This window comes from Myodes glareolus, chromosome 3, assembly GCF_982192425.1.
Source record: "Myodes glareolus chromosome 3, mMyoGla1.1, whole genome shotgun sequence".
In the NCBI taxonomy this organism is placed as follows: domain Eukaryota; kingdom Metazoa; phylum Chordata; class Mammalia; order Rodentia; family Cricetidae; genus Myodes; species Myodes glareolus.
The window spans coordinates 95,073,281-95,099,931 of record NC_142028.1 but is presented as its reverse complement, the minus strand read 5'-3'; the positions used below and the strand labels follow the sequence as shown (position 1 = coordinate 95,099,931).

The following is a 26,651-nucleotide window of genomic DNA, read 5'->3' as shown; positions in this document are numbered from 1 at the left end:
TGATTTCAAAGTCCAGTTGCATTTATTCTTACCAAGTAGAGGAAGTGATTCCTATCATTTGGCTTCCACATTTAAGAGAGACACCATGAATATATGTGGGTATTAGGAAAGCAATATAATTTACCAAATGAGAAACCACCACATGAAGCCTACAGAATGGAAAAAAAAAATACTTACCAACTCATCATCTCATATCCAAAATATATAAAGAACTCTAGAAAGTCGATGTCCACAAAAACTAATTTAAAAATTGGGTACAGATCTAAACAAAAGTCTCAATAGAGGAAACTCAAAGAGCCGACTTCCAGGCCTAGTTGGAGGTAGAGCTACATAATTAGAGACACATCTGTCATTTGTGAGAGTCTTCATGGCCTCTTCCTATGGGTGCAACCAGAAAGTAAATTCTGATTCTTCTTGTCACTTTAGACTAACATCTCAATGTGCCAGAAACAAATGCATATCTATAAAAGAAGGGTGGAAACAAATTGAAGGCAGAACTCTTGAGACGTGACTCATGATGGACTTCGCATTTTTAATTCAGTAATTTGTTTTCAGTGCATTTTCTTTATAGGAAGAATCATCATTCCCCCCTGCAATTTTTAGATAAAAAGATATGCCTCTGAGTTCATAAATGATTTTCCCACCACCAAATTAGAGGTCAACAGTCCAGAAATTTGATTCAGTGTTTTTAGCTCAATTCCTTCACTATTTCTTGAGTCGCCGTCATTCTCTGACATCACTCTCCTCTCATAGGAGCAAGGCCCCAAGCTTCAGGACATCCATCATTTCTTCCTGTACTCTGTTTCTCCTTCTTCCTCCAGCATCACAGTCTGGGGACAGCACAGAGGCGGTGACTGACTGGGGACAGGGTGAGGCCCATTCTGAAGTTCAGGCTCAGCTTCTCATTGACTGGGGGCTTGAAGGTAAAGTTTTGCAAAAGAGCAGTGAAGAAAATGAACAGCTCAGATCTGGCCAATTGTTCTCCCAGGCAGGCTCTCTTTCCTGTTGAGACCAAAACAGAAGATGAGTCACTTTCTCAGCTGATTTTAGTTTATGGAGTGATTGATGCCCATAACTTTTTACCGCAATTACTGAGCTGACCATGAGTTTTGTGTCCATCTGATTCTGTCTAACACCTTCCTGATTTGGCCACTAGAGCCCCATTCAAGGTGGCATTTCCTGACCTTGGCCCAACAATATGTCCCACACTTGTGTTTTCACCTTGCCATTTTTCCAGGTATCCTGTTTCCTTGCACTGACTAATGTGATGGTAATACCTAGGCAGGAAGCATTCACATGACGCTGGAAACCATTGCTCTAGGTCATGTCACACCATACACACATGCACACGGTGTATTTATCTACATGTGTCTATAGATATGTATTTACAGGGCAGTCTCTCCAGTGAATGTTTACACGGGTAATCCTAGGACAACCCGAGCACACCACTGTTTTCTCCCTCAGAGAGCATCCTCACCATGTATCCCAACAGCATTGCCGATTTCCACATAGTATCTAATCTATCTTTAAGCCCACATTGGTGTTTGTGTATATGTGTGCCCATTGTATGTACACATGTGTGCACATATGTATAGACTTTAGTGGCCAGCAATGTGTGCTTATGCTCAAGTGCCATCCACTATATTTATGTATGTATTTATTTTGGAGACAGTGTCCCTGGCAACCAGGCCAGTGAATGAGTGAGTGAGTGCCAGGGTCCTCTTGTCTCTGGCCATCGAGCAGGAGTACATGTATATGCTGACACACTCAGCTTTCTGTGGGGCTTCTGGAGATCAAATCAGGACATTATGCTCATAAGATAAGAAATTTACCAGCTGAGTTACTATGTCAGGTACCTTAAGTAACTTGCTACCAGCTTCCTTTATTCCTAAATGATACGTGTTGAGTGAAAAAAAGAAAAGAACAAGAGTAATAGTGTAAAATTCGAAGCCAAGTCAAAAGCCTCAGAATTGCTGTTCTGACTAAGAAGAAGTTTACCGAGATGTACAGACTGGTTCTGGGCAAATGTTTTTTTGAGTAGCATTGATTTCCATTTTTCCCACTCTCCAGCTTGACAAAGGCCATCTTGGCACTATGAGTGACTGTGAATCACACTAATACTAGGAGCACATACAGTGTTCAAAGTCGATCCCTTGGAAATGCCGACCAGTATAGATGCTAGGGTCAGAATTGACACTAGAGAAGAAGAATTTCTTTTTTCTTTATTTTCTCTTTTCCTTTCCTATCCTTTTCTTTTTTCTTGTCTCCTTCTCCTCACTTGTTGTCTTTCTCTCTCTCTCTCTCTCTCTCTCTCTCTCTCTCTCTCTCTCTCTCTCTCCCTAGTAGTTGCTGAATCTAGGGTCTTGCATATTCTAGAAAGTATGCCTTCACTGAGCTATATCACTTTATCTCTTGTAATTATTTAATTTAAGATAGGATCTCTCAAATTTTCCCAGGATGCATTTCTCCTCACCATCACATTTTAAATCAATTTCATTTGCCTGTGAGAGTGCATCCTTTGAAAATAACTTGGGACACTGAAAAATCTTATAAAGGTGTCCCATATCCACCTTAGTGAAAAGGGAGCACATTATACATGTCTATTCTTAATGTTTGGGGAAAATATGATGAAAGTTGAAACATCCAGCTAGGGCAATGGGGAGTCTGAGTGGGGCTAAGGCCAGGGAATGCAGGACTTCAACCAAACACAAAATGGAGTCGCACTGGTCAATCTGGAGGTATTTTCATTAAAGCGAGGATTATGGGGATGAGAGGAGGGAATGGCTGGGTGGAGCTCTGAACTCTGTCCTCTCATGACAACTCACCCATTGAGAACGGCAGAAAGGATTCTCTCTTCTTAAACTGTCCATTCTCCAAAAAGTGCTCTGGATTGAAGGTTTCTGGAGTGGCCCACTCTTTGGGGTCACTGTGTAGTGCAGTCAGGTTGGTTAGAAGCATGGTGCCCTAGAAATGATGGTAAAGAGTCAAGCTTTGATATATGGAACGACATTCATGGAGATAAATATAGATACTTCTTGAGCTCTCATGAATGACTCTCCCCACTTAGTACCTTCTCATTTGTTGAGACAACTTTGCATTGACTGTGAGTGCCTTCTGGGGATATTCTAGTCCATTAGGTTGCTCTTTAATGCTGAATACAAGTCTATCAGAAGAAGTTTGTACAAGTCTAGGGAAAGTCATGTTAGCATCAAAATATGAATAATGAGGCACCTCCTACTCAGAGGACCTGGGCAAGTCTATGAAAGGAAAGATGAGCCTTCCTTCTCTGTTTTTCCATTCTTAACCCTCAGTGTGGAGGATTCTGAACCCAGTTCTCTGGGTTAGAAGCACACCCAGAAAGCAGAGTTTGCAAGCTATTTCATCCGGCTTCCCAGCATGGTGCCTGAACTCTCCAGAGTGTGCCCTTTATCACACTGAATCACCCACCCTATCAGTGACTTTACCCGTTCTTCCGGTCTCTCTTGACTTTGTCATGTCCATTCCTGATTCTGAGAACCACCTTAGTGCATCTTAGACCCACATCTGCTGCACAGCTAACAGTGAAGTGTGCCATGAACATGATGACTCTTTCACCTCTTACATTACACACTCTATAGTTTGCTTTCATCATCGTATGCTTGTATCTGTAAATACATTCCTAGAGTTAATCAACGAATGGCAGCAGAAGTTCCCTGACTGGGGTCAGAACCATCTTTTGTGGTGTGGAGGGTGTAAGTTTCAGGAAACCTTATGCAGAGATCTTGAGATTCTTGGGAGATGTGATGGGGATCCAGTCTATAAAGAGATGGGTTTTAACAGAGATTCATGGAGAAATATCAGAGGACATCTTTTAAATGTCAGAATACAGCAAGCCCCATGGAGGAAGCATAGGCCGATCAGAATAATCAGAACAGGTTTGCTCCCAGATTCCCCACTATGTTTAATAGTAGAGAGATTTAATGCAAATCTAATTTTCTTAAGCCTCACTTTTTAATTTCAAACATGAGATGTATAGTTATTCAGGAAAGTGACAAAGATATTGTGACGGAGTTAAGAGTCAACAGCACACAAGTATCACTTAGAAACTGTTGAACCTCTGCCCCTTTCTAAAATTGCATTTTTCCCTCATGAGACAGAAATCATTTGTATGTAAATTATAAGCCTGCAGTTTGCTGTTTTAGAAACAACATTTTCACTGTTATGGTAGCGCAAGTGCCTCAAGTTTCGTTCTCATTTCTAACTCAGTACTTCAAGGCCCGTGTAGCAGCATTCTCTAGCCCAAGCCTGCAGTCCCTTGGTCTTGAGAGCTGCTCTCTCAGGTATCATCTAGCAGAGAACTGCTGACTTTGTTAGCCCACATTAGCATGGGAAGATGCTAGGATGCCTTTAGCGAACAAAGCCAGGCTTGGCCTAAACTTGGGCAAGGAGTCTTCTTTCCCCACTGTATATGTAGATATCTGTTTAGAGGCATGGAGGAAAACTAGTATTTTAGAAGGCATACTATCTTTCTGCCCAATTTAAATGATCTCTTGAGGAAGGAATATACGTCACCTTTAGTTTGGGTTTTTAGGATGAAGTAAACAAAGGACAGAGATATCCAAGGCTGGGAGCGCAAAGTTACCTTTGGCAAGTGGAATCCATTCAAACTGGTGTCCTTTGACACTTCCCTAGGAACATTCACAGGGATGATGTTGCCCAATCTCTGCACCTCATGGACGACAGCATTGGTGTAGGGCATGGACTCCCGGTCAGCCAGGCTTGGCTGTCTCTTCTGGCCAATCACTCTGTCAATCTCAGCCTGTACTTTTTCTGAAAGAAAACAGGAGATCCTATTAATTTTCAAATTTAGTTATTTCTTCCTACGACACCTAATCTACATGGGAAGTAGAGAAAGATGGTTCTGACCCCAGTCAGGGAACTTCTGCTGCCTTTAGTTGATTAACTCTAGGAATGTGTTTACAGATACAAGCATACGATGATGAAAGCAATTTCCTGAGTAAATTGGGAGCATGGGGACCTTGAAGGAGGGTTAAAGAGGGGAGGAGAGAGACAGGGAGGGGAGCAGAGAAAAACATAGAGCTCAATAAAAATCAACAAAAAAGTGAAAAAGAGAAAAGCAAAAAATAATAATGAAGTTGTCTTGCTTTTATTTCATTTTAGTGACATAGCTGTATAGATGTATCCTTAACCCTTTAAAAAATTGATTTAAAGGACAAATCAACAATTCAGTGATTTTTCTCTAAGCCTACAACATAAACCTAACTTTTCTGAACTGAATACCTATGATCAGCATGGCAACCTCAGAGCAGCACCTAGTCTGGTATGAGTAAGTTCCTTTCCCAAAGAGCAGTACAAACAATTCACATTCATGTGTCATAGTCCTAGAGCCTGGGAATGCTAAGTGCAGGGCACCAAGTTGCTTCTTACCTGGCAGGAACAATTTTCTGTCTCATTGATGAGAAAGCTTCACTGAATCCACATGTCATAGGGAGAAATAAGTCGCTCTGATTCTTCTTTTATAAAAGGTTAATATGTTTTATAATAGTTTATTTCTGTCAGAAGAGGATGTCTCGTGGCACAAGAGTGGAGGACAGCTGAGGGAGTTGTTTTTCGTATTGTACCATGTGAGTTTTGGGAACTGCACTCTTGACAATGGTGAAGGAGCAAGATCCCCTACCTCCTGAGCTGTCTGCCTGACCTCTCTGCTACCTCTTTTAAAGGCAATTATTCCCTTCATAGGGTCAATCACCTCCAAGCACCATTCCACTGGTAATTAAGTTGCAACAATTGGATTCATAGAGAGTATATGAACATGCAGATCACAGTGTATCTGCTGGCTCTCATTTATCAAAGAGATACATCAGCATGGGCAGTGGATAGCAAGAAGTCGCTGCACAACATCGCTAATGAAATTCTTTATATTTCAGTTTCCACATCTGGTTAATAAGAATAACTGAGCCTTATCTTAAGGATGTCTTGAAATATATCTGAAAAGATAGAATCATAATAATGAGTGATAGTGTTTGTTACCTTTCTTCCAATATGCTCATAGAGATTAAACAGTAATCCAGCTAAAAAGGTCAATCTTCTGGATTCCTATTTTTATTTTCTGATATTTTGAAGCTGTTATTCTAGAGGTCAAGTATCTGTTCTAACTCAGTAGGATTAAAACTTAAAAAGATTATTCTCCAGGCAATACATATTTTAACTGAAATTCAGTATGCATATAAATAAGTAGAGGTACACATATGCATTTTGAATAAAAAAAGAAAAATAATTGGGCATGGAGGATAGTTCAGTCAGTAAAGTGATTACCTAGCAAGCATGAAGACCTGAGTCTGATTCTTATAATTCTTATTTTAAAAAAAAAAGTTGGGTTTGGTGGCATGTACTTCTAATCCCAGGGCACTACAGAGTTGGTGGCAGACAGAGCCCCATGGGTTAGTGATCAAGCAGTGTAGGTTATTTGAGAAGTTCCTGGTGCATGAAAGAACCTGTCTCAAAATTGGATAGTCCCTGAGGAGTGATAATTTGAAACTGTGCTATGGCTTCCACATGTACAAACACACACACACACACACACACACACATGCACACACACACATACACACACATAAGGGGGTAGTTATTTGAACAAATTTTTCTTTACCACATGCAAAGCACTCCGATTTTCTCTATTCAAATTTCATCTTACTGCAAAAATCATTGGCGTGTACTGACTAACTTGATTTTCTACCTCATGGATAAACTGTTACTCAATATTTTAAAAAACAGAATAAATAAGAAAAATGTTCCTATCCTCAAATCATTAAACTTTTCTAGAATCTGACATAATAGCATGGACCATTCTCCCTGATGAATGCCAGTCAGTGGAGGGAGAAACAAGGTATCCAGCAGAGATATGAAGAGTATCTGGTCATCTCTAGAGGAAAACAACAGTAATTCCCCAGTTATCAAACTCATGAAGAGATTTGAAATGACTTCAGGAGGTAGTACCTGAGAAGATTCTTCTAGAATGGGTGAAAACTGTGATAGAAAAGGCAGAAAGGTGACATCACAGTGCATTGAACACAAGAACAGAGTTTGGACAGAATTCAGAGGAAGATAGGAAGGTCTACTGACAGTGGAAGAGGGACAAGGATGGATGCACTTTGTAAACATCTGCACGTTTGGGACCTGTCTCAGTCCTGAGAGAACATGTAGAGGACATGCCCATTACCCAGGGCATATTGCCTCACAGCTATGGCCCTTCTTCCCACTCCAACATGGTGTAGGAGGTCCTTCTGTATTTGTGTTGCTTTCATTGGTCATTAAAGAAAGTGCCTTGGCCTAGTTGATAGGGCGGAACACAGGTAGGCAGGGAAGACAGAACAGAATGCTGGGAGAAAGAAAGCAGAGACAGGCAGATGCCATGGTTCTCCTGCCCAAGATGGACGCTGGTTAGACTCATGCCAGTAAGTCACAGTCAGGTGCCAATACACATTAATGGAGATGGGTTAAACTAATATGTGAGAGTTAGCCAATAAGAGGCTAGAGATAATGGGCCAGGCAGTAATTTAATTAATGCAATTTCTGTGGGATTATTGCGGGTGTAAGCTAGCAGGGTGGCCAGGATGAAAAGAAGGCCTATTCCTCTCCCACTACAGCAACATGTTCTCTTCTGGCACCATCTAAGCCATGGCTTCCAAAATTCTGCTTTGTCCAGTGAGGTCACCACCTGTTCACCTTGCACATCTGGGTAGAGAGCCATGTAGAGCAGAGCCCAGCGCAGGGTCGTGGATGTTGTCTCTGTTCCAGCAAAGAAGAGGTCCAGAGTGCTCGTGATGAGGTTTTCTTCATTGAAACTTGTAGTCTTCTCTGGGTACTGGAAAAGACAATGAGTCCTTGTTGATTCAGAAGATTTGTGATGTCTCAATACATGCTTTCTGATGCTAGGGATCACATTTGAAGCAGGCATTTAAAATGATATTCCCCTTGACCTTCTCAGAAAGCAACTATTTCATGAGCTATCTATTGTTTTTAGTGCAACAATACAGACACTGGCACATAAGATCTTCATCACCCTGAGGTATGAGTTCAATAGGACTTCTTTCAAATGATATCACTTTGATATCCTCAGAAAACGTTTTCCTGTTCCAAGTGCTGGAGGCTAATCAAAATTTCTGATACTCAGGTGGGTGAATAGCAAGACAACTATTTTCTTGTGACTTTATTTTTGCAAAAGCTTTAGTAGGATGATAACATGACAGGATAAAGACACACACATATTGACTCCACTATCAGCCACATCACTAAGTCACTATCTGACCTAAGAGGTTCACGTTACCTTTATCTGCTTCAGTTTATAAGAAGAGAATAATACTCATATTTTAACATGCCATATCAAGTGTAGGAGATACAGGAGACATATCAAATACTCTACAAATGCTTTTGTTGATCTCAGAAGGAATTATCTGTGCGTATTTATTCTTTGATAGCCACATTAATCTTTCATAGGCAAAACCTTGTTATTCCATCAATTATTCTTTGGGATAAAATTCCATCTTTACCAACTTACTATATAATCGTAATTCTTTACAGTACTCATTATGTTGATGGTCTCACACCTGCACTCCATATAGTGAATTATTTGCCATTTTTTCTTGAGATAAAATGTCGCTACTATTGATACTATATCAGGAGGATGAACTTTGCTAGAACACGGGAACAATTTTACTAATGGATTCCCCCTGGGCAGAGAAAGAATCCATGAGTCAAAGTTCATAGGAAGGATTCAGTGATGTGTATTGAGATCAAAACATTAAAAAAATAGTGTTATAGTTTGATCCTAAACTGATCACTATATGCTCATGTTTTGAATACTTGGTTCCTAGTTGCTGGAACTATTTTAGAATGTTTTGGAACATTGGCAGGTGGGGCTTAGCTGGAGGAAATAAGTCACTAAAAAGCCTATGGTTGTAGCAAAGCCGTGGGCCCTGCCTAATTTCTGCTTCCTGATCTACCATGACACAAACAGGCACAACCACATCTTTTTCTCATGTATTGTCTTTCATGATGGACCAATACCCCTTGAAAATATGAGACAAAATAAACCATGAGCCTCTTAAAATCCTTCTGCCTATTATTGTCACAGATGCAAAAGTATCAAATAAATCCATTCAGCTGCTTTCTGTTTGCTTGGACATGATAGGATGGGAGATTATGGAAAAGCAGATGACCCACCCAGACTCTAGCATTCAATTGAACTTTGCCCGTGTCTTGCAGTTGGGGCTGAGTGGGACTGAATGATTGGCCTTAGAAGAAATCATCAAAAACAGAACTCTGATGTTAAATTGCTACTTTCACTTTGTATATATTTCCTACATAAATAATAAAAGGCAAATGAAGAGTAAAGGTTAAGGAGAGGCATGAAAGGGAAGTATCTACTATTTACAAGCAGGAAACCATTTATTTCTAATGGCACCACTGGGTTAATATTAATACTGTTTTCACTCACAGGGGGTAGGGTATGAGAAGCAATGATGGACAAAGAGGTCTATATCTTCATTTTTGGAACATTTACATGCTTCTTGAAAATCTAAAATAGGCTATGTAGATAATTTGAGAGGGTACAATTATTTTGAACTATCCTTATGAGAAGGTGCTTGAGGAACACAATCAAATAGATAAGAGGAAAAGAGATGTTACAATTTTGGAATTGAAATCAAAAAAAGAAACCAAAGCAAAAGATATCAGTGCCCTCATAGTCAGGTGTAGTGGTGCTCATCTTTAGTACCAGAACTCAAGAGGAAGAGGCAGGAGGGTCTCTGTGTGTACAAGACCAGCCTGGTCTACAGAGTGAATTGCAGGACAGCCAGTGCTACATAAAGAACACTTGTCTTGAAAAGCAAAAAAAAAAAAAATATAAGCAAGCAAGCAAACACACAAAAATGTTGTCAGCTTTAGGAGATTGGAAATACAGGGCCATATAGTTTCCATAGTCTTTTAAAGAACCTTATGTGGCCAACAGGAAGAACAGATCATAAGAACTGTAAGAGAATAAAGCTGTGTCATCTTAACTAATGTTTTGGTAGCCTGCTGCATGATCACTTGAAAACTATTAAACCACTACATTGTGTTTAAGAAGACACAGGAGCATCTTCCCCACCTTTGTCATTTCCGTGAGGAAAGCATCAATGAAGTCTCTTGGCTCATCAGGGTTCCAGTCTCTGCGGTGATCATCAATTATAGAAGAAACAAACGATTTCAGTTTTTCCCAGTTTCTGAAAACTGTTTGGTGTGATCCAGGAAGATATTTCATTATCCATGGGAAAATATTGTAGAGCTGATTGGGAAAAACAAGGCAGTCAATGGGACACTATGATGCCACTTTACAAGGTTTAAAACTACACTCTTGGGTTTCCCTTTGTTTCTTACTGTGAAATTGTGGGGCCAGCTTTTCTCTTCCATCTCATTTACCTCCAAAACATTTCTACTCTGATGTGCAGAGTGTATTCAGCTTCAGAACACTTCTTTCTAGCCTAGCTGCCTGCTATCTGCTACACAACACCATCTCTCTCTGGATATTAGGAGAGCATTCAATTTATTGATTATACTATTCATACCATTACAGCTTAGCTTGCATATAATTTCCAGGAAAAAAATTTATCAATGTAACCACATGCTTGACCTTGTGACTTTCTATATTCAAGGATTGTCCCTAGACTCAAAGTCAGAGATATTACTATTTACCTGAAAGCCCTACAGAGTTGCAAACCCCCAGATCTTCATGATTGTCCCAGTTTCTCTAGGCCCTCCCACCAGAGCAACCTCTGATACCAAACTGAGGACATTTCTGTCTTAGGCCCTTATTCATGGTGCCTAAAAGAAAATGCGGCTGAAATAGTTATAGCCTTGTCCTTCACTTCATGAAATCACTGCTCAAGTCTCCTTACAGATCCTTTACCTGATTAAAATAACAGGCACTTTTTTCATCTTTCGATTTCTCTGTCATGACTTATTTTCTCTCTGGGAAATTACCAGTAACATGTATTGCACAGGTAACTGCACATTCTGATTACCCCGCCATGGTTTAAACCCCATATGGCAAGATTGCAATCTTTACTAAATTAAAGCTAATTGTGATTGATGTTTCTATAAAATTTGTAGTGCATAACACAATGTAAAATCAACAGGATTTAAAATGAGACAGACAAGGGTGTGACTTATTCCTCTGTTGCCTTCTAGTTACAATGAATTGTAGCAGATATAATAATGAGACTAACAGTGTTAATAGTATTGAAAGCACATAGTATGCTAATGGGGTCTCCCTGTATCCAAACACTGAACAGCATGAGATACTCAAAGCATTCTACAGATGTCTGGTGGACTACTATCTATCTTTTCTTGGACATCTCTGTGCCTACTTGCAGCCACCATGTTGCATCATTTTATATGTAAAAAATCATGGTAAAAAAATCAGTACACTTTTGCAGCTGTCCATCAAAGTGTCTGATGTAATCAGTCATTCCAAGAATGTTTATTATCAGTCTCTTCCACCTTTAACTCCTTTCTAAGATTTTTTCCCCTTGACACCCACATCTAGAAGTGAGCTTGGTACTTACTGGCCCCCCCTTACTTCTTTGACTCTGATTACTGGAAGCAAAATAATGGAGCTGCTGGGTTTGGGCTACAATGACCAAGAGTTAAAACACAGGATACAAAATAGTGCAGGAAATAAGTGCAACTGATCTCATTCTTTATGCTTGTTTCATACCTGTAAGTCAGACTAACCAATTCCTCAGTTATTAGTGAGGGCAGCCCTGAATTTGAGGAGGAAACTGATACGTACCCCTTTGGGGTACATTATGGAAAAGTCCATGCATAGGAACAGAAAGTCTTCAAGAGAAAAATGAGCTTTTGAAGGACCAGTTTCTGTGCTTCAGATTCATTCTTTCTGGAAGCATTATGTACTCACAATATGATAAAGTCAAAATATTAACAACTACTATCTGCACACACTCCAGAATAGTGTCCAAGAGAACACATAATGTGGCACAGAAACACAAGAAATATGGAAATACAAGCGAGTTGAATACCACTAAAAATCCTGAACTCCTGAATTAATGCATTCACCGGTACTGAAACAAGTACAATGCTACATAAAAACTGAAAACTTTTCTACAAAATATGATCAGTGGCTTGGAGGCTATAAGTAAGCAGATAAATACAATAAAGGACCTGGGGAAGAATGGCAACAATAAAAAGAAAAAAGTCAGCAAAATGGATGAGAAAATCAGCAAATTGGTTGAAAAAGATCAACAAAATGGAAGACACATTCAGCAAGAAACTGAGGTTTTGCTTTTAAAAAATGGAAATGGTGAAAATAAATAGCTCAGTGAATCAATAACACAGCAAAATTCATCACCAACCGACTAATCTATGCAGAAGACTATCTATCAGGAATGGAGCCCAATGTTGAGGACACACTTCATTCATTCCATTAGGGAATAATGGGCATGACTATAATGCCTAAGAACTCAGAGATACAATCAGAAACTGGACCTCAGCTACCACAGGATTACATGGTCACAGATAAGAAATCAGAGATCTGGGATAAACAGTAAGTGCACAGAGAATCAATTCAATGAGTTTATAGCAGACATTTCCCCCAAATCTAGAGACAGAAATAGATTTTCAAAGGCAAGTGGTATTTACACCTTTAAAATAAACAGTCCAGAGAAAAGCACTCCTGTAATTTGTTAAATGTGTCAAATAATGCAAAAGCTGTAAGGAAAAACATTAATTCATGTGCAAAGTCATAAAAATTAGAGTATCAAATGTTTTTATCATCAATCTCCAAGCCAAGAAAACATGATATGACACAGGTTATGCTCTGAAAGTAAGTAATTGTCAAACATGGACCCCTTTTCCAGAATTTCTATCATTTAAAATGGATGGGAAATCATGAATGTTTTAGGAAAAGTGTAAACCAAAGCAATTCAGAAGCACTAATTCAACAATACTGAAGGTGTTTGGGGGAGTATAATACACAGAAGAAAAAGAATGTCAATTATGAGAACACAAAAGAAAATAAATTTCATGAGAATGATAGTTGAGAAAATGAGAGCTAGGGGAACATCCATCATGCCTAACACAGACAGCAAGTAATCCTTAATAGTAATAGGGAAGAAAGTAAAGTATAAATGATCTAACCAAGAAGAAAAACAATAAAACCACAGTCGTTAGTCTTTATGATTCAATAATCATGATAAACATAAATGGATCCAACAAGCTAAAAAAAGACACAGACTAGCTGACCAAATTTAAATTCTAGATCAAAGTTTGTGTGGTCTCTCTGAAATACACCTTAAGGGTAAGTTCACCACAAATCAAGAATCAAAGAAAAGAAACAAACAGAAGTAGAACAAGCTGACACAGCAATTCTCATATCTGATTTAAAACAGGCTTTAAATCCAAAGAGTCGGAAGCATAATGACATTGCATGAGGGCAACAGTTAATAAATCATGACAATTGCAAACAAAGGTATACACATGCACACACTCTTACATTTGTGATATACACATAATGGAAGCAGAGAACCTATTCCTGAAAGTTGTTCTCTGACTTGTATGCACCCACACATGTAACAAATGTATACATGCACATTCACATACACTAAGTACAATGTCTTGAAAATGTGGGAAAAATACACAAACATTTGCACACACATTCTCCAATGTATATACACGAAGTTAGTGAGGGAATACTGCGGCAGGCCTAGCAGAAGACAAACCATTTAGATAACATCAAACCCTTGTGGTCAATTTCAACATACAACTGCCTTCCATAGTCATGGGTGTGGCTGACAGATATGTAGAGTATTTGAGTGGCTATAAGGAATAGACATGGAAAATGGGCCACAGATGGAGGTGTCATTAAAACCTCAAAGGTTTATATTTTCTGGTATTAGACTGATTGTATCATGTCGATGGGTACAGTGCACTTCTAAATATTTAGTTATATTATATGTTCAGATGCAAATATAAGACAAATGGATGTGCCACATAGACACTGATATAAAACTATTATTTAAAACTTACCACATAGACACTGATATAAAACTACTATTTATAACCCCTAAACCTAGGAACAACTCATTTATCTAACTGTAGATAAAACAACAGAACAATCAGTAAGAGCACTGCTGGTTTACAGATAACAAGGAACAGGGTACAAAGAGATGTGCTAGAAAGTTCCTGCTAAAGATGACTAATGCAAGAAGAGAGTGGCAGAAAAAAAATAAAGTCCAAGTAAACAATATTATTTCCATTCTCTAAAAGATACCAGCATTCCCAGAGACATGTCTATAGACCTATATAAATATCAAAATATCAAAGCCAGGAGGTGGACTTGAAATATATTTGGATGAAATTCAATATTTTAAATATTACAGATTAGCTACAAAATGCTACTCACAATACTTTTGAAAGACATGGAAAGAAGAGGGCTTACCTGGCACATCATTGATGCCTCCAAACACGTGGCCTCATCCAGTAGCCTCAGCATCTCCTGAAACTGACTGTCATGGTACTCAAAGCGCTCCCCAAATGTGACAGAGCAAATGATATTGGAAACTGCATTGTTGATACTGAAGTGAGGGTTGAAAGTCTGTCCTGGGGGTGGGAAGAGGGGGGATGAGTCTTTCAAAGTTATTCATTTGTTTCTATTTCCTACATTAAATTAACTTGATATGACAGAGAAACACACATTGCAAAGAACCATGGAAGAGGCTCTGCTCAGAGCATACTACATAAGGACTGACATGATCCAGGGACTCTGCTAATACCTGGGAAGCTCAACTGATGACCAGGCCTCAGGTGCAGCAGTGTGTCTAATGTCCACCTGTGTGCTTACCTGCAGAATTCCCAGCTCATAGTCATGACTAGATGGTCATTGCCTAATCCTCAGTTCAAAGCACAGTGCAGCACCCAGGGAAAGCACTTAAGACATTTAGGAGGAATTTGTTCAATGAATGAGAGGGCCACTGCCTCCCACCCCTGCCCTGTGGAATGCCCACCTTTCTCCTCTTTTATGGCCTCCACAAGATAGCTGGCCTCCTCCTGCATACGCTGCTCTAAGCTCTTCTTTCCCAACCCAAAATTCCTCAGAGTCATCAGGGCAAACCTTCTTTGCTCCTTCCATGTCTGGCCACTGGAGAAGACCAATCCTGAAAAAAAGACATTCAGCATTATGATACTGAAATTCTGGTCTAAAATTGCCTCATGAACTCTATGGCATATGTGCAATGGAAAAAGGAAGGGCCAATAAGGTATTCGGTAACTGTCTAGAGAGAATACCCCAAAGCAAGAAGCATGATGGCTAACATCCTGGTGATCAGCAAAATCACACACTGGTATTTCTTATGCATTGTATAATCTACTCTTTAAGGTCTCTGCATGTTTATTACCAACCAGCAAAAGGTTCATTCCCATTGCTGCAAAGAATTGAAGAATATATAATAAAATTTTCCAAGGGAACACAATTGCTTAACACCCAGGGGTTGGTTCAAATTCATATCATCTTGGTTCCAATGCAGATACAAAAGTCTACTTAGTTGTGTTAAGTTGAATAACAGGAATGAACTAAAGGATAACACAAGGCATATACATTAAAGAGGTATAAAAGGCTCTATAAGAGAATTCCTATTAAACACAAGCTTTAAAATATAAAAAAAATTAATCAATAAGATAAGAATCATCAGTATTCCACAGAGCAAGAACAGGAGAGAAACATTTCAGTCTGTTCAGCATCTGCAACCTAATTCATGGCACATGCAATGCCTTGTGCAAGTCAATTTCTTAATGTTCAAAGAAATCATCAGCTCTGATATGAGAATCCCCTCTGTGTGCTGTGATTTTAATTAATGAATAAGGAAACTGCTTAGGCCTGTCAACACAGTTGAACTTAGGTAGGCAGGGAGAACTGGACTGAATCCTGGGAGAAATAAGGGCAGAATCAGGGGACATGATGGATCTGTGGCCAGAGGTAGATGTGCTGAAACTTTGCTGGTAGGCCACAACCACATGGTGATATACAGCTTAATGTAAATGGATTAAATTAAGATGTAAGGGTTAGCCAATAAGAAGCTAGAGTTAATGGGCCAACCAGTGATTTAATTAATACAGTTTCTGTGTGATTATTTCAGTTCTGGGTGGCTGGGACAAACAAGCACCCCCTTCTCCAACAACTGGTGTGCCAACGTGGGTAACTACATCTACATAAAAGCCCAAGAAAGCTTAAAAATTAATTCTAGACACAAAAGAACAGAGTTAAACATGTTTTGCTAGCAGAATTTCTTGAATGGGCTCTGTTTGCTAGAAGCAAGCAGAGATATGGATCCTTTAAGAGAGATTTTCCTAATATAGCCATAGCAGGAAAAAAAGCTGTGGCCATTTTAAAATGCCATTTTTCTGGGCTATGCTTCCAGTGTGACCTCTGGCTCTTGCAGAAAATGGAGCATTTGGATGGGGTTTGTGAGCAGACTGCTGCAGCTTGCTTAATGCTGACATGGACTGGTTGTGTGTCTGAAATTGGGGAGGTGTGCTTGGCTCTCAGAGGCTCAAGCAGCTCCACCATGTTGGACCAGGTAGGGCAAGCAGGAAGTACTGTATTTGACCTAGCAATGTCACAGCTTATATTCATAAGTGCTTAGCATTTTAAGAAGTGCTTCTGGTCAGAAAATAGTTATAGATTTGCAATAAAGACAAATTCAGATAAAAAAAGACCTATAAATGAGTCACAGTATTGGATAAATGTACATAGGCTTGGGAGACAGAAACAAAAGAGTACAGAGAGTTATAAAAAAAAGAAAGTAAATGGCTTTTTTAAAAAAATTAAAACAAAGTCTTTAAAGAGATAGAGTAAAAACAGTCATAGATTAAAAGGAGTAAAAAAAGCCACATAAAGATGGATTATACACAGAGAGTCTGAATTATGTATATTATCATGTTTTCTTTCAATTTTTTGACTGTGAAGGAGTTAAATACAGAGAGACATTTCACTGTATGAGCTGTTAAGCTAAAACAGAATATAAAGGTATCATGACTTTTAAATTTGGGTTTAAGGATATGTTGATTTGTTAAAATTCTCTTGTTTCCAAAGAAGATAAGAACTTGCAGATTGCTTCCAGACCAATATGGTTTCATGGAACAAGATTCCTTGAAAGGTTGTTGTGAACACTCCCCCAAAGAAAACACTTTATCCAACTGTTGATTGAAATGAACCTAGCCCACAGGATACACCATGAAAGACCTGATTAACAGCACCCACAAACAGCAGAAAGTAGTATGAAGAAAACTATGCCCATATTCCTAAATACTGTCTATAAATGTTTATTTACATTTAAAGGGGGGTATGATATTGATATGAATAATTTGTATTGATACGGATCTTGATTGATATAAATTTAGGGTTAATTTTGTTATATATATATATATATATATATATATATATATATATATATATTTCTGCTTTTGATTAAGGTATTGTGTTTGTGTAGTTCATTTAAAATGTAATCTATAATTAAGAAATATAAGTTAATAGATACTCATCTATAATAGTCAAGCTTGTAGTCATGTTAGTTAAGTTTTCTAGATATAGAGAGATATATTTCTGTTAGTAAGGTATTCTTCAAATCTTTCAGAGATCTTCAGAATATGGCATTTAAGAGTTTTAAAAATTTAGGACTTTTCATGACAGTGAGACATATCTGCTCCTGGCAGCATCAATCTACTTCAAGAAGAAAATGGGCATTGAAGAGGCTCCTTATGGAGTTGTTAGATGAACTGGACATGCAGGATCCACAGAGAAATAACTGATGAACTTGCCTAAAGGTGAGATGATCCTTTGGAGTTCCTGCTACATGAAAGATTCTGCAAGACATTTTGTAGGATACAGAAGAAAGTGACTGGAAAATTGCCAATATAGTCAGACCTGTCTTTGAAATTTCCTGCTTCATGGAAAATTATGCTGGATACTATTGGCCTGTAGGCTGAAGATGGATGCCCCAATGGTGCAGAGGAACTTAGGGTGAGTACCCAGGCAGCAAGATGTCTCTGTCATTTCTAGAGTTTTGGACGTTGCTTAAAATGCACTTCCTGTTTACTTAGATAATAGTATATCCTTATGGAGTCTTTGATGGAGTAGAAAAATAGATAGTAGTTATAGTTTTCCTTGTTATGATAAAAGATAAAGTAAATAGTAATATTGTAACTGTAATTCTTACTTGCTAACTGTTTTGTTATATGTAATTTTACTATGTTAAAGTTAAAACCTTTTTTATTTAAACAGAAAAGGGGAGGTGATGTGGGAATCTCTTCTTACAGAGGGTTTTTCCTGAATTACAGTAGAAGTTTGATACTTCCGATAACTATATTTTACCCTTAACCTTGCAGTTCTATGTGATTTTAATTAGCTAATTGGCTCAGCATATTTCATTTTATGGAGTATATGTTATGTAAAGATGGAGATTTTATCTATTATGTGCACTATGAATCACTTATGTCTAGCTCTGTGTTTCCTATAACAGATAACATAGTTAATTATGTACAATTAATGACTGATTGCTTGAAGGAGAAATTAGGAAATGTCTAAAACTGACAGTTTGGCAGGTCAATATACTTGAAGTTCTGTTTTTAATTTTGGAACGTACAACTTGATTTAATGACAATATCTAGTATTCATATTATTCTAGCCTAACCCTGTCTAGAGGGCTGGGGACTTCTGTGTTACATGGCTTTAATAATGGAGTACAAGAAGCCAAAACCAAGTAGAGCAGCAGTAGGTTGGGGCTGAATACACCAGTTTTATTAGGACAGAGGGTTGACAAGGGAAAAGGAAAGTAAGAACAGAGTGTGTCTGAATGTGACTGGATGCTTTGGTTCCTTCTCACCAACATATTTATAATTAGCTAATTCATGATGTGGTTATTTCTAATCTCTTGAAATGAGATGACACTGTTTAGTACTCTGCTGTGTGCTTTCATTCAGGAAATATGATGTTCTGCTTCCTTTAAGTACTGCAAATTATGGTGGAACTGTTTATGGGCATGTTAGAAAGTTAGGTACAGGTATGTTTAACATATCAAAAACACTATAATGCACACACCATGTTGCTCAATAAACTTACCATTGTTATTAGAGATACGTTCTCGGGTACGAGTGATAGGGCGTTTCAAAATGTTTTCTTCCATGTGCGTAAAGACTTCTTTGATTAAGGGGAGTCCAGTTATGATTACTGAACTTACATCACCAAGATTCAGGCTAAAAATGTTCCCATATTTCTTCACAAACTGAAAAACAAACCAAGAGTTATAGTTAAGGGTGCCCGTGTCTGTGTTTTCAGGGATGGCAGGCATGTGTGTAGCTAATGGGGTTCATGTTGAGGTTTCTATGAGTGGGGAGATGTACCATTGTCTGTGGAAATGTTTCTGAAGTTGTGGTTTTCTCAGCTGCACTAAACTCAAATTCATATTAGGAAAAAGTTTTATTATATTATATAAAAGTTTATTAATATAAGTCTCATAAACTGACTATGCATCTACCATTTGTCTACCTAGAACAAACGTGAGGATATAAGTTTCAAAAAAGAAGCAAAATCACTAATCTGCAGCACCCTGAAATCTAATGAAAGGAGAACATGTGACACATTTGACCTGGGAAAGGTCAAGGAGGGTGCGTAAAAGCTTGATGTTGGTGCAGTTTTATGGACATCCTCATAGAAAAAATGGTTTAATCAGAAAATAATGCCCCACACTCATCAACATGCTTAACATGAGATGTACATGTGTGATGAATTGTGCAAACACTAAGGGAACTCTGTTATTTGTATATGAAAGAGGTTCCTTAGTGTGATAAGAATGTTCTTGATTTCTTTTTCCTTTCACCAAACTTCAACCAATATCAGGATTAGAAATTTCCCTTTAAGTCTTTCATTCTTTTATCTAGCCAACAAGAACCAAATGAACTCAACTTGTTCCTAAACTAACTAATGAAGATGCAAGTCTTTTGAAGATATTAAAGGTTATAAATTAAAATTTTTGACATTCGATGAGGCAGAGAAAAAAGAACATCAGTACAGAGAAAGATTGAAATGCATGTATACTAGGCAGATATAGCAACCATGGAATCCTTAGTTAATCACAATATTCAGCATCGATTTAAGCAAAGGAGACTGTGCCTTCCCCCAACATTACTGGATATGAACTGTACAATAAGGGGCTGAGGATAGCAGTGGAGACATCTGTGAAGATCTGGAATGATGCAAGCATGTGGGGTCCATGGATTAATAACTGGCCTCTTATGGCAGGTGTTCTCTTCCATGTCTCAGACTACCAGCTATGAAAAAGTAAAATTTACTTCCCCACCCCCTGCAGAGTTCTGTGGGGAAGGATGAGAATGGTACTGTGAGAAGCACTTTGTTTAGTTTCAGGCACCCAGCCATTGACTGCATCTCTGAGAAATGAATGAGCTCTGTGTTCAAATGCCTGGGGATACAAATGTACGGTGAGAGCCAAGAAAATAACCCATCAGGTCCAGATGACTGCCCTCACTGAGTGGGTACTCAGTATGCTTTATGCTTTACTTTGTTCTTTATAACTGTTCTACCATAGTTAGAATTTTCATTATCTTTCTAAACAGGAAATAAATTGCAAATGAAGTAATGTAGCCTAAAAAAAGAAGACTCTTGCCTGGTGGAGGGGCACTGCCAGATGTTATATACATCTGCAGAAAATTAATACCTTTGAATCTCTATGAAACTTGGGGTTTAGAGGCAGTTAGGATGGGGACCAGGCATTAGGATATGAGTGACAGGGTTTAGGGGAGCAAGAAGAGGGATTTGGAGAGAATGAGAACATACATGAAGATGCAGAAGACACAAGGTTTTGCAAAGTTTGATGAGAGTATGTGATCATTTCCAAAGATTCTTCTTCCTGTGTGTTCTCAAATCAGTCCTGCATTGACCCACCTCTGCTTTTTTCATCCTGTGTCTTGTCAGTAGTACCAAACAGGAGGGTACAATCCTCCAGTTATCTGTGGTCTCCTTCCCTACTCTTACCTTCACTTACTTGTGCCCTATCCTATTAGTCACAAAACTTTGAATCTTTGTGAGTCCTGTCAAACAAACATAATGATTTGATCAGATTCTAGGATCTTATCCCCATATTATAGATAGACCCTTACTTAGACTCTGTACTTCCTTAGTTCTTTATCCAGAATCTTTGCTAACTTCATTGGGTCGTAGCACAATCTGACTTGTCTGGTTTATAAGACAGAGCCAACAAGAATATGCCTTTTCTTTTAAGAGATGCCAGTAATAGATATGTACAAATGAAGAAAAAGCTAAATTCATCTTAATCAGTGTGTGGGTGAGTTGTTAGGGTATATGAGATTTTATTGATTACATTTATTTACTAAATTCATTGACTAACTTTCAATATCAACCATGAAGTTTAGGGAACAACTTATAAAATACAGCTTAAGTGCATCCTAACTAGCAGTGTGTACCACATAGATTCTCTCCTTGTACTGCACCAGCATCCAGCATCTGAGACTAGGCACTAGGGTCAATGTTCTTTCCACCTTTGCCCTCTCTGTGCCCCTGTATGTTTCCAGTCCAACACAAGTGAACCAATAAGTTTTATCTTGTTGTGGAATGAATGAAGATGAGCAGATCCTGATCTTTATAATTTTCAACCATGTCAGGTCTGTCAGCCAATTAATGTAATAATGTATTAAATAAGCAAGAAGGCCCTTTGGCATATGTCTTAAGGCAGGTAGGGCACAGTTTTCACTACACATTGAGTGAGCCATTTAAAAAATTAAAACAAAAGTGTATTTTCTTAAAGGTGACTCAAAGGGGTAGAAGAGTTAAAATGGAAAATAACAATAGGAAAACCAACAATAAATGGAAATAAGAGATATAAATGTGACAAAAGAAATAGGAGACAGAAAATTTAATAGTAGAAGTAAATCTCCAAGTGGATTGTTGTAGAACAATGTTGGGCGGGATGCACGTCTTGAATAAAGAGAAAGTAGAAGCATTGGATTAATGAGATAAATGATCCATGAAAGCAAATGGCATACCGGTTCTATTGAAGCCCTTTAGAAGCAATAGAAAAGGGGCATCCGGAAGGAAAATAAAAAATAGCATCAAATTCCCACCACCATTAGCAGTATATGAGAAGGTCTGATCATCTGAATCCTTACAGCTCTGTGTAGTGAGGTGTGAGCTCTGTGTGTGTGTGTGTGTCAATGCATGTGTATTTTCCTAATTGGTACAAGAACAAAAACTGCATATTCTTTGTTACTTTAAAGTTTAGCATTTTTCTTTTAGGAATGTGTGTGTGCTTGTGTGCGTGTGTGCGTGCGTGCGTGTGTGTGTGTGCGTGTTTGTGTGTGTGGATGCCAGAGGTCAACCTCAGGTATGATTTTCAGTAGCTGCCCACCTTGCTAGCTTGTTTGAGTCAGTGTATTTCATTAGCTCTGAAAAGGCATGGCATTCTGGCCAGTGAGCTTTAGGGCTTTGACTGTCTTCTTCCTGTCCCTGAGTTTATTACAGAGAGTATTCAATGCAGAGAAGTTCTGAAACAGAAAACATCCTTAAACAGTGGCACTGTAACTTTATTTTTATTATGATAAAATCTCAAAACATAGATGAACAAGTTAAATGAAATTATTTCTGAGTGGGTAAGTATATGTACATGGTGGTACATAAGAGATTGTGTTAGTGGTCTTATTTGTAGAGAAGTAATTCTTTGTCTCTTCTGCTTAATTGTGTTCTTATGTGGGTTTTTTTTTTTAGTATGTACATGTCCTCGTGTGCTTTCTGTTGTGATGAATCACTGACAAAACAATTTGGGAAGAAAGGGTTTACTTTTACAAGTTATATTCCATCCTCAAGTGCAGGAATGATGTCATCTCAGTGGACTGGACTCTGCTACATTAATTAACAACCAAAATCAAATGTCCCACACACTAAGGTGATGGAGACAACCCCTCAATTGAGGTTTCCTCTTCCTCAGGTAATGTCTAGGTTTTGTTAAGTGGACTAAAACTAACCAAAACAGTATATATTTTTTAAGCTGAAAAATCACTTTCTATTCAATAAGGAAACATAAAATAAATCTACAGACATAATAAGGAACGCTTGGTAGCAGTACTTTTTAGACTTTATAGAAGACTACAGTATTCCTTGAAATTTCAGAGTTTATATCTGCTCTTCACTATAATGCTGTGCACATGAACTCATTTAAGCACAACTGTGTACACTCCTTCGTACATTAACTCCTCTTCAGGGTGACATTCTCATTGACCATCTTCTCAGAGAGTCTTAGAGTGCAGAAAATGTGCAATGCACAGCCTAAGACGACATCTACTATAGTCCTGTTAGAAACTGAGATGAAGACAATGTCATCTAAGGGAAATGGTACTGGAACCAATTCTTAAATGGTGAGGTCATCAGCAAAACATATATAGTGTTAAGGTTAAAATACTCATGCTGTGATATCACACCATACAGATACAAAGACTGAAGAATGAGTACATGCAGGAACATAAAGGTTACTTCCTCCGTGAGAAAAGTCTTGTTAGAGAACACACAGCCAAAGGTCACTTCAAGTGATAGGGAATTTGAAAGTTCTCAACTGCAAGAAGTTTACAATTCTAGGCAACATGCAAGTCAGAACAGTTCTTATTGTTGCCGGGGTCAGTCAGTTTTTTGATGAGGGAAAGCTAGAAAGTGCTCCATGAAAAATTAGATGGGAAACAAGGCTTCTTTTAGGCCTTACCTTTTAGGCAAGTACGTTTTAGTCTCAGAAGTTTCACCACCAAAAGCATTAAGTGGACTCCCTTGATTTCAATCAAGAAGTTTGAAGAGTTTATTGGTTCTTTTTTTTTTCTGTTTTAATAGAGATGACTCATTGGGGCTCAAGACATTAAATTGGAAGGTATATAACCTGCTTGAATCTGGTTTCTGATTCTTCCATATGTGTGATTTGGAAGAAAACTGGTGATATTTTCTGTATCTATTTTCAAATCTACAAACCTTAGCTTCATTGTCATAAAAATATGTCAACAGAACCAATAATAAGTAACCCCAACAATTTATAAATTGGGGTTGTGCTTTAGAAGAGAGGCCTAGTAATGTGAGAAGTAGGTTCACCCTGTACTGCACAGAGAGAGTAGACAGCAAAAAGGAAGACCCAGCACCAGAGACATCACAACTGTGCCTCATTAAACATATGTCTCCCAAAAAACAGGAAAGAGAAAATTCTTGAAGTATGGTTGAAACTTCCTAGTCTGGCAAAATACAAACCTACCCTAAAGAACTCAACAGCATAAATGACAAGTGAAAAGCAAAACTTTCAAGACTAGCCTGAAAATTCAAAACACAGAAATGTCTTGAAAGCAGAGAGAGAATGTCTTGCTACTTATAGGAAAATCAAAAGACCAGAAGAAGTGGGAGGACATCTAAAAATGTTAGGTGCAGCAGATAATCAACCCAGTGTACTACAATCAGGGTAAAGACAGTGTCGAAAGGAGGGGAAAGACATTATGTGGAGGGCACAGCTAAGAATCTTCGTTCTGTGACAGCCTCCTCTGAGGGAATGAAGAAAGAAAGTGCTTGAGGTCAGAAAGGAAGTGATGAACTAGAAAGGGCAGAGAAAAGACAGCTAGTGACAATGACAACAGACTCCTGTGCCTTTGAGTCCGAGCTGCACTGACACTGAAGAGCAGGGCAGTGTGGGATGTGGGTCTCAGTGAGTGGGGACAATATTTGGGGCAGTGCATCATACAGGGGAGAGGGCTCCCCCATGTAGTCTCTTCACTTCACATGGAAAATGGTGTTAGCAAACTCTCATGAGCTGCGTGTGCATATTGAGTAACACAGAGCAGATGCTATGAGGACAGTGTAGATGTAAAGAGAAAAGATGAATAAAAAGGCATCTACTTGGAGAGTGTCCAAGAAACACACAGGGAAGGGATAATGGAAAAAACAGAGGTGGGAAAAAAAGAAAAATTATCGGCTTAAACCATTAAATAGAAATATATAATAAGACATACTCAGTCTTCACATGTGATGGGAAGTGACAGGGATAATTAAACATGGCTGGAGGATTCACTATCTAAGCAAGGAAAATTTCTATGGATAAAGAGGAACATTACATGGAAGATGGTCATTCACCAGAAAGACACATCATTCCTACATGTGTACATAGTGCACATGACTGTCTTTCCAATAGAAAGGGAGAGCTTCCAGAACTGAGTGGAAAGACAGACAGACTCCCAGCAGAGCTGGAGATTTCAGTGCATCTTTCTCTGGAGTTGATAAAATCAGTAGAGGAAAAGTCAGCAAGGATGTAGAAGGAAAAAAAAAGCAACAAGGATTAATAAGAGAGAACTAATATTTGTAGAAAACTCCAGTCAAGAGAAAAATACACTTTTTTTTTCTCAACAAGAACTTTAACCAAATAAGTGGAGGCACCACCTTCCAACACATTTCTGAAGTTAGGAGGGCTTATTTGTCAAGATATATCACCATACCTTAAATACACCTAGACTTAGATCATAAAAGTTAAAGGAATTAAAAATCATATACAGTGCGTTCTCTGACAATAAAAGAATTACAACAAAAATTAAAACCCAGAAGTACAAGGGTAAGAATTATCTCCAACTATTTGAAAATTGAACAGCATATTTCTTAAAGGAGAACACACGGTTTTCGTTTGGGATAGCAGGTTGCCACCACCACTCTTCGAACCTGGTCGTCTGTCCTAGTACTGAAATGTTCCCTGTTCCTGTAGCTCAGGATTACATCAGGACACAGCTAGGCACCCTTTGCCCATCCTACCGGCTGTATTGAGAGGTGGGGCTTCTCAAAGTCCAACTGGAAAATGCTGCCCACGAAGGGCAGACCCTTCGGACCCGGTGGGTAGTTCTTGGGGCGCCGGTTTTTGAGGTAGTCAGCCAGGAACAGAAAGGTGACAGCAGCCAGTAATAGAGTCCTGAGATGGAGCGCAGCCCAGACAGCAGCCACCAGGGAGCCCGCGGCAGCTAGCATGGCTGGAACTGAAACCGGTTCTTTGAGGAATGAGAGTCTTAGCTGGGACAAGTTCCAGGTGTTAACCACCAAGGGCTCCTCACATAACCGATCCCTTCATTAGTCCCTTCCTGTTCACTCCCCTGTATTCCTTCTTTTTTCTCCCTGCAGCTGGGCTCTCTCACTTTCTTCCTTGCCCCACCAATGTTTCTTGGAGTAGCTTCCAATCAGCTTGTGGGAGCAGCTCTGATCAAGGACGCAGAGCTCTTCACCTCGCCCCGCCCCGGCCCGCCCCGCCCCTCAGAGCTTAGAGCTTTTACCCTTTCCTCCCCAACCTTCCCTCACAGGCACTTTCTGGCCCTGTTTTGCCCTGCAGGTGTCCAGGAGTAATTCTATAGTGGCTAGTGCTGTGCCCAGCCAGGTGCCTGGCACTAGGTTCCCAGGGGAACACACAGGAAGCATGGTTTTAAAGGGCACCAATGGATATGCTGAGGTGGAACCAGGAAATCTCAAGGGGCCCCACGCGAAGAGGCAACTAAGGGCAGCTGATGGGGAGACTTAGTCTTTTCCC

The 26,651-nt window shown here is 38.9% G+C and overlaps 1 protein-coding gene across 2 annotated transcripts; it reads right to left on the bottom strand.

The window, feature by feature from the left end:
• Positions 1–512: 512 nt before the first annotated feature.
• Positions 513–26,329, bottom strand: LOC125412382 (cytochrome P450 2J4). Of its 2 annotated transcripts, XM_048453114.3 has the most exons (9): positions 25,892–26,328; positions 19,169–19,331; positions 15,060–15,209; positions 14,495–14,655; positions 10,148–10,324; positions 7,726–7,864; positions 4,622–4,809; positions 2,826–2,964; positions 513–1,002 (listed from the first exon to the last, which is right to left on the bottom strand). In XM_048453114.3, exons 1-9 carry the CDS (start codon positions 26,099–26,101, stop codon positions 824–826), a joined length of 1,506 nt encoding a protein of 501 aa, XP_048309071.3. In that variant the 5' UTR covers positions 26,102–26,328; the 3' UTR covers positions 513–823. The 2 variants fall into 2 exon arrangements, with proteins under 2 accessions (XP_048309071.3, XP_048309072.3); XM_048453115.3 differs by lacking the exon at positions 2,826–2,964 and having other exon boundaries at positions 25,892–26,329.
• Between the last annotated feature and the right edge of the window lie 322 nt (positions 26,330–26,651).

Coding starts and splice junctions, on each gene's coding strand:
- LOC125412382 (XM_048453114.3), bottom strand. CDS start 26,101: ATGCTAGCTGCCGCGGGCTCCCTGGTGGCTGCTGTCTGGGCTGCGCTC. Junction 14,656..15,059: donor GGCCATAAAAGAGGAGAAAG/GTGGGCATTCCA, acceptor TCCCACCCCCAG/GACAGACTTTCAACCCTCAC. Junction 1,003..2,825: donor CTTTCTGCCGTTCTCAATGG/GTGAGTTGTCAT, acceptor TGGTCTCAACAG/GAAAGAGAGCCTGCCTGGGA.